The sequence below is a fragment of the Dermacentor albipictus genome, chromosome 7, assembly GCF_038994185.2.
Source record: "Dermacentor albipictus isolate Rhodes 1998 colony chromosome 7, USDA_Dalb.pri_finalv2, whole genome shotgun sequence".
NCBI classification, from domain to species: domain Eukaryota; kingdom Metazoa; phylum Arthropoda; class Arachnida; order Ixodida; family Ixodidae; genus Dermacentor; species Dermacentor albipictus.
The window spans coordinates 38,840,884-38,854,810 of record NC_091827.1 but is presented as its reverse complement, the minus strand read 5'-3'; the positions used below and the strand labels follow the sequence as shown (position 1 = coordinate 38,854,810).

The following is a 13,927-nucleotide window of genomic DNA, read 5'->3' as shown; positions in this document are numbered from 1 at the left end:
TAAATCCAGGGACATTCAGAACCTAAGACCGATTTCGCTGATATCACGCGTGGGAAAGTTGTTTGAAAAAAATGGCTGTGGCTTAGCTAAGGTTAAGCCCAGGATGCGAAGCATACTAGCCTTTATTTTAGTTGTTGAACCACTGTTTAGCCTGGTGAACTGCTGTTGCTTGGCTATATTTGGTTCGGCTAGACGAAGAAACAACTCGTGCGTTACTCTGCTTCGCCTTCAAGAGTAGAACGCGACAGCGTTCCCGTCGACCCGCCAAAGGGCGTAAGACAATGGGCTACGGCGCAGCGACTACGCGCCCCGCGTTGGACGCGGTGAGCGTCGAGCAACCAAGCGTTCGGCGCGGCAACGAAATGTGCGCCTGAGCAAGCGACGCACGCCTGAGCCTTAGAAACAGCTCGTTTCTAAGGCAACACCGCATTCACTAGAGGCGCTTTTGTACCGCTTTGAAGCATCGTAATAAAAAAAAAATACTCGTGGCTCAGTGGTAGCGTCTGCGTCTCACACTCCGGAGACCCTGGTTCGATTCCCACCCAGCCCATCTTGCAAGAGTTGAGCCAAAGCCACTTCTCCTCTGTCGTGACGTCACGGTGTCACGTGGTATTGAAGGCGACACCGCCGCGCCTGAGGAGCTGGGTTGAGCTCTCGTAATATGCTTCGCATAAAAGTGATCTTAACCAGAGTGTCCAACTATGTAGAGATGGAAAAACTTCTTCTACTCAGCAACATGTTCGGCTTCAGGCCACACGCATCAGTTCAGGACGTGTTCCTCCTTCTGAAGTATGATGTCCTGCACCCGATCAGAGGCTCGAGTGATAATTTTATACTGGCGCTTGATATCAAGAAAGCTTTTGATACAATCTCCCATGACTCGATCATGGAAGGCCTGGAGTCCGTAAACTGTGGTCGCCACATATACGCGTACGTTAGGTCCTTGCCGACGTACCGAACCACGACAATAGGTTTGCGATCGACTCGGTCCGACACTTTCAACCTCCCAAATAGAGGCACCCCGCAAGGAGCTATACTTTCTCCTATCCTCTTCAATGTGGGCATGCGTAAGTTCGCCATTGAACTACAGCAGGACCCAGATTTAGGCGTCCCTATTTACGTGGACGACATAACCCTTTGGACACGAAGAGGGTCATACGCAGAAAAACAGGACACACTCCAGAGAGCACTGGACAAGATACTGGCTTTCACGGACGGAGCAGGGATGAAATGTTCCCCTGAGAAGACCGAGCTGATCAAAATTAGAGCTAAATACATGAGAAAAAACGATATTGTACCAATAACGATACATCTGGATGAACGTTCCGTCAGGGAGGTGAAAATACTGCACATTCTGGGAATGTGAGTACAACAGAATGGAGGCACCACACCCACCATCCAAAAGTTGAGAGCAATCGCAGGAAACGTAGCCCGTACGATAAGAAGCATATTCAGCAGTAAAGATGGGTTAACTGAAGTAGAAACGATCAGGCTGGTCCATGCCTTTATAATTAGCAGGGATACGTACACACTCAAATACCACCCGCCGTGGTTGCTCAGTGGCTATGGTTCGCATTTCGATGGGGGCGAAATGCGAAAACACCCGTGTACTTAGATTTAGGTGCACGTTAAAGAACCCCAGGTGGTCGAAATTTCCGGAGTCCTCCACTACGGCGTGCCTCATAATCAGAAAGTGGTTTTGGCACGTAAAACCCCATAATTTAATTTTTTTTTAACGCTCCCATACGAAGCACTAACAAACCAGGAGATGAAACAAGCTAATACAATTATAAGGAAAGCCTTCAAGGCAACGCTTAGCCTCCCCGAAATGCTAACATCGTTGTTAGCATTTTCGGGGAGGCTAAGCGTTGAAGTTGGGAAAATAGGCATCTACAGCACCTTTGAAGAATACACGAGCGCTGTCCTCATAGCTCAAGGAGAGCAGCTCTGCTCAACAAACCAGGGACATGCACTTCTAGAAAAGCTGGGCTTCATGCCACAACCGCTATACGGCGATGAGATACAGTGTTACTGGACAGGGACACGAGATCTCATATCACGGTGGCATTGATACCAAAGAATATGCACCCGATGTACTATGCAGGTAGAAGACGAGCACGAGCTGCAACCCTGCGGAATCGTTTTGGGAAAGGTTCTACCGGGTACTACACAGACGCTAGCAGAGCCAGTAGAGAGACTCACATGCTAGCAGTCACTCAAAAACGTGTCATATCGATTACAACGAAGGCACCAAATAAAACAACGGACGAAGGAAGGAAACACAAGGCGATCACGTAGGCTTACGTGGTTCATGTATCATGAATAACCAACTTGTTCACCAGCAAGTGCTCAGTGTCATAACGACCACAGTTGTAACTCGGTCCACGAATGCGGCCGAAGCAGCTGCAATAGCCATGGCCTTTGCAGACGCGAAACAAAAACAAATCGGCAGTCATATTCTCCGACTAGCAGACAGCATGTCGCCTGTATCTCAAAGGGATGATACCCAAAATGGTACGCAGAATTGTTGTACAAACCTTGACAGAACACAACATTATTTGGTGTCCGGCTCACAAGGGCTTGGAGGGTAACATTGCGGCAGACCGTATAGCTAGAGGATTCAACAACCGAGCTGCGGCCGAGCAGAGTGCGGGACTTCTTCCGAGCACTCGTAACATTCTTCTACAACAGCGGGAGGAACGCAGAGAGTACGGTCATCCACACAAGACCCTTCACAGAAAGCAGAGTAGGGACTGGCGATGCATTCAAAGAAGCAGCTTCCCCAACCTGCATCAACTCAGCAAAATAAACCCAACTAGTTTTCTAGACGTCTGTCCATGGTGTTCTAACAGACCGACACTACAACGTATCACATGGGAGTGCCTGCAAAGGCCTTCACATATTACTAGCCCATACATAACCGCACATTTACTTATGTTAAGTAGGCAGTGAGTGGGAGGCATGGCTCGCACCAGTGGAGCCCTGGACTAACTTTTCTTTTGAAAAATGAAGTTTCTTTTCTTCCTTCCTTCAAGCGCCAGCAGCGAAGGTGGCGCCACATGCAACGAAGCCGCTTCGTGCTCCTTTTTTTTTTCTTTTTGCCAATTTTTAAGCTTTTGGCAATGGTGGCGGCGGTCAGTGCGCGCTGACCGCTTACCTAAAGTGATACGAGCTTTCGAGTGGAAGGCATCGGATCGTGTTTGCAAGAACCGCAGCAACAACGTTGCTTTATTTCGGTTCGGTAAGTGATTTTATTACATGATTGAAGGGTTCCTACTTTTCTGGAAATCATGTTGCATGATTTGTGCGGCATGAACGTCGGTTAACGTTTCGGATTGTCGCGTTCGTGCAGTTACTGATGGAGGCTGTTTCAGTGTGCAAGTTTTTTTTTTTTTTAGGCTTGTTTATTTATTTATTGATTTGTTTATTGTACCCTCAAGGCATACAAGCATTATAGAGAGGAGGGGGTCAATCATTCAACATAAGTTCAGTTATTTGCACATACACAATCAAAAATTTCGAAAAATGGGAATGAATGTAATTTCTAATAACAAAAATTCACACTGTCATGCACGGCTTGTACAATTATTACGGCAAGAACGTACCATTGCAACCGATTGAGACAGTAAAGATGAAGTTTCCAACCAACATAGAGAAGAAAAAAAATGTTGGAATGCGTTAAATTTCGCTGGAAAGAGCTTCACAAAAATGGTCACAGTTGGTAATGTTAACTAATGAGGCGGGAAGATTGTTCCAGTCGAGGCTGGTTTCGGGCAGGAAAGAGTGCAAGTGTGTTGCAGTGTTTTGGTGAGGGACATGGACTTTATGGTTGTGATCGTGAAGGCAGTGACTCGTGAAGGCAAGGCCCTTAGTAGCATTATTTTTTTTTCTTGTGCCTCTTCGCAACTCAAATATGGTACTGGCTGTAGGCTAGGCACAGCGGGAGCTGTGTAATTCCGTTACCGACTCGACTTGCGGTTGCGAATGGCACGTGTGCTCGTTCGTCTTTCTCTCACGGTGACCGCTGTTCATCGGCTACAACTAATGTTAAACACTATCGCTTGGCGCAAGACGCGCCTGCATACGCGAATGTTATAGTTCATACTACGTGTTGTGTACGTCCTCGCTGAACCTTGTATTATCAGATAGCATGTGCGACATGACTTGTATAGTAGTTTCTGCAAACTACATGGGCATGAGCGATTGCACTAGAACCTTCCACGAGTGATGTATAAAAGCCAACGTGCTTGATCTGTTGATCAGATTTCAACAAGCGCCACTCCTGTTCACCACTATCGTTGTGGTTTGAGTGTAACTTGATTTCGTGAGCAGAGGTTTGCACAATAATAGGTTAGTTAGGCTATTGATAGTTTTGCTGCTGTGTTTTTACAGAGAAGCTGTTTATGCGGACACTGTGCCATCGTTGTCGGACTTCGCTAAGAAGGGGCCACGTGACCTAGTGGGAGAGGGAAAGAAGAGCTCAACCGGGGGAAAGGGGTTGGAGTCACCCCTTTCTCTCTGTGAGAATGCTATTTTAAGGTTTGTTCGATTCAGAAAAAGGTAAACGGCGTTACAAACGAAAAGGTGCAGGGGGTACCCATGTGCCAGTTATGGTGTGCCGGGCTGCACCCATTCGCTGCAAGGTTCAAGGGTGCACTGCACCGTGGCGGCACCTTGCTTTGCACCCCGTTCAAACGAGCATGGGGGTGCAGGGTGCACCGCTGCACCTCGGGGAATCTAGGGTCCAGGCGCAGCGCACCGTGAATAGGTGCAGAGAAACTTGGCTGAATCGAATAGACCTTTATGTATGCAAATCTTAAATGGTTGTCTCACGGTGCATTTTCGGCGATCGAGCCAGATCAGCAGCGAATTTGTCGACGATTGATTGCACACTGCCGCAAAAGAAACTAATGTTATGCTGGTGGTTTCCAGCCACAGAACAGTGCCCAGCGATCGATACACGATGCGCGAGGCTGCCGCCACTTCTTGCTGGCACAAGGAGTGCCGGCAGCCACATCAATCGTCAGACCAATCCAACCAATCGACAAAAAGATTGCAGTGTCCGCATCTCCAATGGTGGGCCTTGTGACCAATATACGGAGCTTTGGATTAGTGGTTCCGCACACTCCATCCCAGCTAAAACTATTGGAAGACCACGAGTAGTGCATACTCATGAGGAAGAAGCTGCCTACAGTGAGAGTTGGCTCGTGAACGGGCTCATTGTCGTAGGATCTGCCTCACGTGAAAAAACAAACAAAAAAAGAAACGCTAGGAGAACCGCAAGAAAAAGCACTTCAAAAGCATGCTCACCACGCGAAGCACACAAAAGCAAAAATGAGGTGAAATAATGGTGAAACAAAATATTCACAATATACACTGCTTACCTAAATTGATTTGCATGCTGTAACACCAATACCACTTGAACTCGGTGTAACTAACACAGCTTCGCTGTTCAATCTGGAAGGGTCGCGATTTTTTTCACCGTCGATACTATGTGACACTATATTCATTTCTATGCATGCGCTGAATTAAAACATGATCGCGTAAATAACACTCGCAGGCTGCGACTACAGACAAAAAATAAGGGAAACCATAAAAATATTGTATCAAAGTCACCTCAATATACCGTTCGTTGACCTCCCAAATCAGGAAAAAACTGCTAATGGCCCCACATTTAGCTACTGGAAGTGTGCGCACAAGGCCTTCTCCGCAGATGTTAAAGACCTCTATTATTCTCTGCCACAATCAGAATTATTAACCTGTATTGACAGTTGCATCGATACATATGGTGCCATTAGGTTTATTACGGAAGCAGGTACATCCATTGAGAATTTTTTAGAATTGCTTAGGTTTTATTTGTGGTCTACGTTTATCGAAAACAAAGGTACCCTGTATCTGCAAAAACGGAGTATGTATGGGTTCTTGCCTAGCACCATTGCTAGGTAATGTGCTTTTAGCCAAACTGGACAGAGACCTGTCAGAGCGCCTTCACAAATCTAAGGTTGTAAAAGTTTTCAGATATGTTGACGACCTTTTAGTTCTTACTGACTGTACATCCGCTTGTTTTACTAATGAATGTGCTCCCATTTTTACCGCTATTCGTGACTGTCTTAACCCACTAGAAGTGACCTTTGAAACGCCATGTGATGGGAGGATTAGATTCCTTGGAATCATATTTGTGCTCACCGATAACAAAACCTTCTGATGTTATGAAGCTAGGGCAAGTAAGCCACTTTTACTATTTCATTCTGCACATAAAAAGCTTGTGAAGAGGGGGATCATGCCAACATATTATAATGCACGATCGCTTCGGACGGCAAGCCTCGCGTTTAAGCTGTCTCAGCACATACACGAATGGCTGACGGTCCGCTTGGGCAGCTGTCCAGGTACCACGGGACCAGAGAACGGCTCCGGTGGCTGACGGTCTACCCTATTGGCCACGCCTGTGGTCCCGCCTCAGGCTGCCAGCACTGCCTTCGGCACAATTGCGCTGGCAAAAGCCAGCGGAGCATTTCGTCTGCCACAACCCTCGAGCGCACAGAGGAGTAGCCGTGCCTACCTGGTGCCAGGGCGTGGGCAGTCGACATACCCGTACAGAGCCTTTGTACCGTGAATGCACCGCCACAAGACTGGGCATGTGATAGTTGCCTATCAAGTGAAAATGGAGACGTAGGATAGCGAACTATATCGTGTATGCACGGACGGTTAGGATGGGTGAACGGAGCCTTCTCTTATATGTCCAAGTGTTGTACGTATTGTTTTGTTGAGATCTAAGTTTCATATGCGACAAGAAGCCGAATGAGATAAAGACAATGTGTGTGCTCCACACTCTCCTCACTGTGTGTTGAGCCCCTCGGCCCATAAACCTTTTGTATTACACCTACACCCGCGGTACACCAGTCGGTATATGTTAGGCCCTCTCACACTCAGTCTTGGACGAGTCGCTGCTGTGACAATGGCATGGCTGGACTCGGTCATGCGGTGTCGCCAATCTGATGACGCGGCGCCGGAAAAACAAGCCACTGTAATTTATTGTAGCCAGCCAGCCATTGTGTTAATGGTTCCTGGCAGCGCTCCATGGACATGCCTGCTTAAGCAGAGACTGTTTGCATGTTGTAATTTTGCGCCTTTCTTATTTGCCCCTGCAGTTTTTATTTAGTCACAGACACCAGCCTGTGATTGTTCAACCTCCACACGTCACCTTAATCTTTGACAAGTATGCCAACATAAGACAGAAGGCAACAGTGGCATAATAACCAAAACCAATAAAAAGTATTTAGCTGATATGGCCGAAAGCCTAGAAAAATAAATAAATAAATGCACTTTCTACGGCAGTCATGGATTCCAAGGAGCTGGTAGATGTCATACAGCTAGACATATGAGAAACTCGGCTAGAAAATTGAAGTGGAAAGAGTAAACCGCTTATGTGATGGGAAGAGAAAGTCAGGCAAACTATTGAAAAGTGTATTAGGTGTCTAAATAATATGTAGCATTCAAAAAGTTAGAATCAAGCGTGACATCACCTCAACCTTATGACAATGCAACATCATATAGAAATAAACACTTAAAATTAACAGGACACTGCAAGACGGACAAGATGGAGACACAACTCCTTAGTGTAGCAGGCTATCACTTGGTGGCAGTATCATGAATAGTAAAAAGAGTAAAACAAAAAACAGTGTAAGGTAAGCATTCTAGAATGGATCACACACGGAGCTAGCACCCTAATAGTCAAATACGCCCTGCAAATTCTTTAGTTCTACAAATGCCTCAGATCAGTTTCAGTCGGACACATTCGGCAGCTGGAAAACTGCAAGACTGCGACATGGTAAAAGCGTTTGCAGAGAAAAAAATGACAGACTTAGAAGGTGCAAGCTTTCTTTTACAAGTTTGTGAACTTGCAAACTGACAGGAATGTCACCATCGAGAGGTTGGTGCAAGTGTTTAAAAAGCTTCCAGACGACTAACTGTGTGAGCACAACTAAAGAGCAGATCCGAGTTCTAAATTTAGGTCTGCCTGCTCATTTTTCACACGAAAACGACATTATATTAGAAGTGTTCCTGCATCGTATCTACAAACTGCCTAGAACTTAAGCGTCACTGTGGACAAATGGCCAAGATGACAGCGAAATACTGATGGCGCCGGTGAATGTGGATGGACAGTTGCAAAGCTTTTAATACTTTGCAACTGTGTCTGTCATTCTTTTGTGAAACCTTGACACCAAGCAAATTTGGAGTGTTTCTCATTTTTATGTTAATTTAAATTTTGTTCACAGTACCAGTGCAATAAATTACAAAATGTGCCACATGTTTGTCTCCATGCCTAATAATGCACCTTCGTATGCAATCAGTTTTATTCAAGAAGGTGCGTGCTCAAGATCTAGATTTTATTGTTTGCACTAACTCTTAGCCAATGTTCTTTATCTGAGAAAGGTTTTCAGGGCGAGACCGCATAGGCCATGACACTCAATACAACAGTTCTGCATTTGAGGCTGTACTTTAATAAATTGTGTTCTTTCTCCATCTCTTTCCAGGAAAAGGATCGCAACGGCACCGACGCACAACAACAGTCGTACTTCGCATCACTCCGCTAGCTGATCCCCTCTTTGCAAGCTCAGCCAGTGTGCTGACGGCACTGGCAAGCTTCATACCAGGACACAAACGGGCTTATAAACACTTAGCCATGTTTTTTCTTTCTTTTTTTTTAGTTAAGGAAGCACTGACCGTGTAGAAGTTTGCGAGGCCGGGAGGGATAACACCACCAGGATCCTTGTCGCCTCCATGTCCTGGAGGAGAGACTCCAACATCATGGCTGGCAAAGCAGAGAAAGTTATAAATGCTTACGTTACGACGACATGCATGTTAGGATACACCCTCTCTAGTAAAGCACTATTCGAAATTTTGAGAGTTTAAGCACAAAGTTGACTCCCAACAAATAAAGGGAACAAGCAAACAGGCCACAGTTAAGCTTTAGCATTTGCTTTGAGTGAGCAACCGAGAATAAGACGAGGCACCTGTAGTAGGTCCAGAAAGTAAGGGGGTCAATGTAGGAATGTAGGAAAACAGGACATTAATACTTCTGCGCAGCGCAGATATCTGAATTCCGTGATTCAAATAGCCTATAATTATTTGTACAGTCAGGTTGGTTTTATTGTATTAGACAACCTCCAGAGTGCATAAATTAATATGCAGATACAAATGGCATGACACAAAATTGGAAACCTCCATCTGGCTGTTATTGTCGAGCACCTTATATTAAAGGCACACCTAACATATTATATTTTAGTAGGACGAGAAAGGACTTACCTCACCAAAACAACACTAAAATGGTACAGGCAATGGATGAGTTCGCGCTAAACCCACCCGCCCTCATTACCCCATGAGTCACTCAAAAGTGCAATTTGTTCTTCGTTAAATCAACGGTTGGCAGACTCAGTGTATAGCTAGCCGTTGTTTTCTATAGCTGATTGGAATTTCACTGTGGCAAGTTATCTTCAAACCGATTTTTCTATGTCCATTCCTTTGTTATGCTGTTATTACGGTGTCAAGTCGATTACAGAGGCTCCACCTTATCCTCGGCTTCATGTCCGAGAGAAAGAACTCTTCCAATTTGGCATGGTGGAAAAACTACAAAAATTTTTCTACCAGTGATACTTTAGCACAATATTAAATATTAAAACTATACATACTGCAATACATTACATCAGAATTACAAACAACTGATTAAGCCAAGTAGTCTTAAACCGACACACGGGGAGGTCTATTCCGGCATTAAAAGTTCCCTGCGAAAGTTTTTCAGCATGGTAAGCAATTTGATGTAGACATGAGACAATGCTTTTGTGAACACTTGAGTCATAATTTACTCACTCCCTCGCAGCGGGGAATGAACGATATTGCTGCAAAGGTTGGTCATGCTTTCGTAGCATTTCTCTATCACTTCATTGTCACTGCAATGACGGGTCATTGCCTCCTGCTCAAACCAAAGTGGTTGTCCGACAGGGCCACCACAGCTACCACTGTCAAAACATGTATTGTTTCCCTCCGTTAAACCGAGCACCCAACTGGTGTGACCCAGGACATGAATCAATCAATCAATCAATCAATCAATCAATCAATCAATCAATCAATTAATCAAATTTTATTTCACCAAAAGAAAATATTTTGGAGAGGTTCATTGGCTAAAAGCTGTTATGGGCAGCTCGACTAGGCCAATGAATGCTTTATACCTGTGCCACACGGGCACCAAAATGACATAACTTGCCGATTCCTTAAACTTTAATGGCATTCGCAGTGTGCCACATGGACATGCTTAGTGGGATTAAAGATTAACGCCAATCGCTACATAGTGTGTTGTCATTAACTCACTTGGCCACCAAATGCGTAGTCTCTTTCCCAATGTCTCCATATTCTGACGAGACTAAACAAATTATCAGTTAAGAACAATCAATATATTGCTTACTTTCTTTTTAAAGAAATCTCTTTTTTCGTGGCGTAGTGCATTCTTATAATTAATTACAACTCACCCATCGAATGCATACTCTCATTTCCAATGTCCGTGCTGTGGTCGTGGTGACCACATTCCGACGATATTAAACAAACTTGTAGATAAAAGCAACTAATATATTCCTCACTCTATTTAAAAGGACCTCTTTATTTTCGTAGAAATTAGTAGGCAATCTTGCCACTATGCACGGCTACAGCACTAATCCTGAGCGCGTTAGTCAGGAGAAGCTGTTCGATTGCACAGCGGCGACTCCTTGCCTTGTTGGCCACGTACTGAAGCCTTCGAATTCCTCGACGATGTTTGGCTTGAAGAAGCACATACGCTGCTACAAAGTGGAGCACATGGTCGAAGTCTTCAGGATCGCTGCTTGAAAGCTTTGAAGCTGTGAACACATCATTTTCCCAATTTTGATCTAAGCTATCTACCGGCCGTTCAGCTAGCTTCGGCTTCAAACAGTTTACAGCTGGGTGCAACAATGGCATTCCTGAAGTAAACCACATAAAATAAGCCTGTTAATGTTTCTCACGCCATTTCTTAAACATTTGCTCTCCAAATAGCTGTTTTTGTTGTATTGCGATTGGCAAGCAAGCCTAAGCGTTTCACTGCAGGTATTGCCATCTCGACATTTAATGTATGCACGTGGGCAGTGACCGAAATATAATGGCATTGAAAAACTTAAGGTCTTACACTTTTGATGGCATTAACCTCGCTCATGTGGCACGGGTATTAGAAGGCAGTTGGGACAACAACAAGAATAACTAAAAACTATAATACATAATACTGTAAAATGATGTTTTTTCTACCATTTCCTAATACAAATACACTAAATAAATGAAATAAGAAATGACATATGTCAGTACATGATCCAAAAGAACGAAATATCATAGAAATGAAATGCTTATACAATGTTGATTTTCTTGCTATGTATATTGGTTTATACAAGGTATAATAAAGTCAGAAACGTGAAAGCAGAAAAAAAGAAATTTTTCGATGTCTCATGACGGCAAAATTATTTAATATTTACAAAAAAGAACCGCAGTTCTTTTAGTGAGAAGTTGCTTACATGGCTGTATTTATTGAGAATTACTGTCAAATTGTATTACAACGTTTGGAATTTAGAATTATTGCAAAATCTTTGAACAAGCCAGATATAAGTGCTTCTTGATCTTGAAGTAACCATGGTAGTTAGATGTGCAGTATCTTTAATAAATTGTTTAAAAGAATCAGAACAGAAGTAACAGCATCGCAGAATGCGAAAAACACACGTTTTCTACTTTAATAATGTTATAATCCCAACACATAAGTTGCGTTGAGGAGAGGTAATCTAGATTAGCTACATTCCTTATGACTTTCTTCTGTAACTTTTAAAGTTTTCATATATTAGCTTTTGATGTTGTAGCCCAAACTAAACTGCAGTAACTTATGCGAGAAAGAGAAATGGCGTGGTATATTTGTAGTTTCACCTTCGTAGGTAAGATATATTGACAATGAGCTAGTACACTAACTATAATAGACGCCATAATTCCGCGCGTAGTTCTTTCTTAAGCTTTAAACGTTCGTTTATGTTTTGATTGCGTTCCATTTTCGAACACTAGCCACGAACGACGCTACTCCTACCCCTACTGACAGAGACGACGCCACAATTGCGTCTCCTGTCATCGCTGCAGAGATTCAGCTTACCAGCTTTCCTAGGATCCCCGAGTTTGCTTTATGCATGTAGAGGCCCGTTTTCAGCTCCGGTGCATCACTTTACAGACGGCAAAGTACTCGCACGTCGTCGTCGCAAACCCTCCGGCATCGCCGATATGCCATAGACGACTTGCTAGCGGCTATGTCACGACATACGACGAACACACGGTCCTGCAGCGCCTCGAGCGATCGCAACAGAGTAGGCTCCAACAGCTTCTCGGCGGTTGCGTCAGTTACTGGGTGTGTAAAAGAGAGCCAGCTCCCAATTTTACGCGAGCTGTTCTTGCAACGCCTCCCACAGTACACAGACATGGTACGCAATAGCGGGTGCCGACGAGACGATCGAGTCTCGATCGGCTTGCAGTACTCGATCGCTGACCGCATGTGCGACTGCTCGTCTGCGGCGCCCCTACCTATCGCGGCGGCGGGAGTTTCAGAGCTAGGACATGCTAGGAGACCAAGAAACAGTCGACCGCCTTACCTGCAGGGCACTGGAGACGCTGGCGACGGTGATCACCAACCATTCGCCTTCACCATGGCCTTCACCAATCGCCTTCACAGTCCCGCAGCGCACCTTGAGACTCGCCACGGCAGTTGTGCTGGAACCACCGCCGCTTTCGCTAACAGGCAAGTCGTTGCACGCAGGTTCGTGGATGGGAAACGCACCGGCCAGTAGCTAACGGCGGAGTGCGACATGGGCCCTCGTGCAAGCCGCCTATTTATAGTCGACCGCCGGCACCCACCTCCTCGTCGACGCTACATCGAACGCGCGCTAGCGTTTCATCAAACGCGGATCGAACGCTTCGTGGCCGGCCATAGAACACAGAACCATCGTTGCATCGAACGCGGCGCGAGACAGCGCCGCGACTGCGATTGGTGGACTTGAGCGTTTGTTCTGCACACGTGTGATGTGAGGCGAGAGTTCTCGACGCTCCGCCGTGCCATTGGCCGTGCTCCCTCACGGGTTGTAGAACGAGAGGTCTTTCCTTCCTTTAGTCCACTATCATCATCATCTTTGCGTTGCTGCGACGCGGCTGGCGTTTGTCGCAACACTCGACACCGGAGCCGAGCTGTTCCAAAGCCACATTTTTTTTTTTCTAAGTGGCTTTGGCTGTTCCCGCCAAAGCCGCAGATCACCAACGCAGCAAGTCCACATCCACGCAGTGAATAACACTGCTATCGCATCGTATGGACGCTGGTTAATAATGCTAGACGTCGGACTCTGGCGCTTGCACAGACGGGCGTTCGTGATCGCCGACGTCAACTTTGCCGTAGTGACAGGAGACTTACTCAGTCTTTTCAACGTAGTCCCTCCACAGCACTGATACGAGCTCACACTTAAAAGGCGACAGTGAAAAAAACGACAGTGACAGTGTGTTGCCATTTGTTGGGCGTGTTGGTAAACTGAAAGCATATTTATAGCGCCAGTGAACAAGGACAGAAGGAAGACGCATTGTGGTTTCGTCTCCCTTCCGTCCTTGTTTGCTGGCGCTAAATATTCCTTCAGTGACAGTGGCCTTGGTACAAATCTAGCACGTGTACAAACTTGCAAGTGACGAAGTTAACGGCATGACCATACAGCACCAAGACGTAGGCGGCTGTTTCATATGACCTACATGACAAACATGTCATGATCCTTGTCATATTACTATGCCAACCAGGCTCAGTCCTGATTAACCTCCCTACCTTTCATTTATCATTTGCTCTCTCTCTCTCTACTATGCCAATTTTGGT

General features: G+C 45.4%; 1 protein-coding gene across 14 annotated transcripts in view; it reads right to left on the bottom strand.

Annotated features, from left to right (window-relative positions):
* LOC135905663 (uncharacterized) overlaps nt 1-13,494 on the bottom strand; it is a 100,329-nt gene extending 86,835 nt beyond the window's left edge. For 6 of the 14 annotated variants that reach the window (XM_070521923.1, XM_070521925.1, XM_070521918.1 and 3 more), the window contains exons 1-2: nt 12,185-12,667; nt 8,725-8,812 (exon numbers count right to left, since the gene is read on the bottom strand). In XM_070521923.1, the coding sequence (XP_070378024.1) occupies nt 8,725-8,810 (86 nt within the window). In that variant the 5' untranslated portion in view covers nt 8,811-8,812; nt 12,185-12,667. The other 8 variants (XM_065436614.2, XM_070521919.1, XM_065436610.2 and 5 more) reach the window with 5 other exon arrangements.
* Nucleotides 13,495-13,927: the final 433 nt, after the last annotated feature.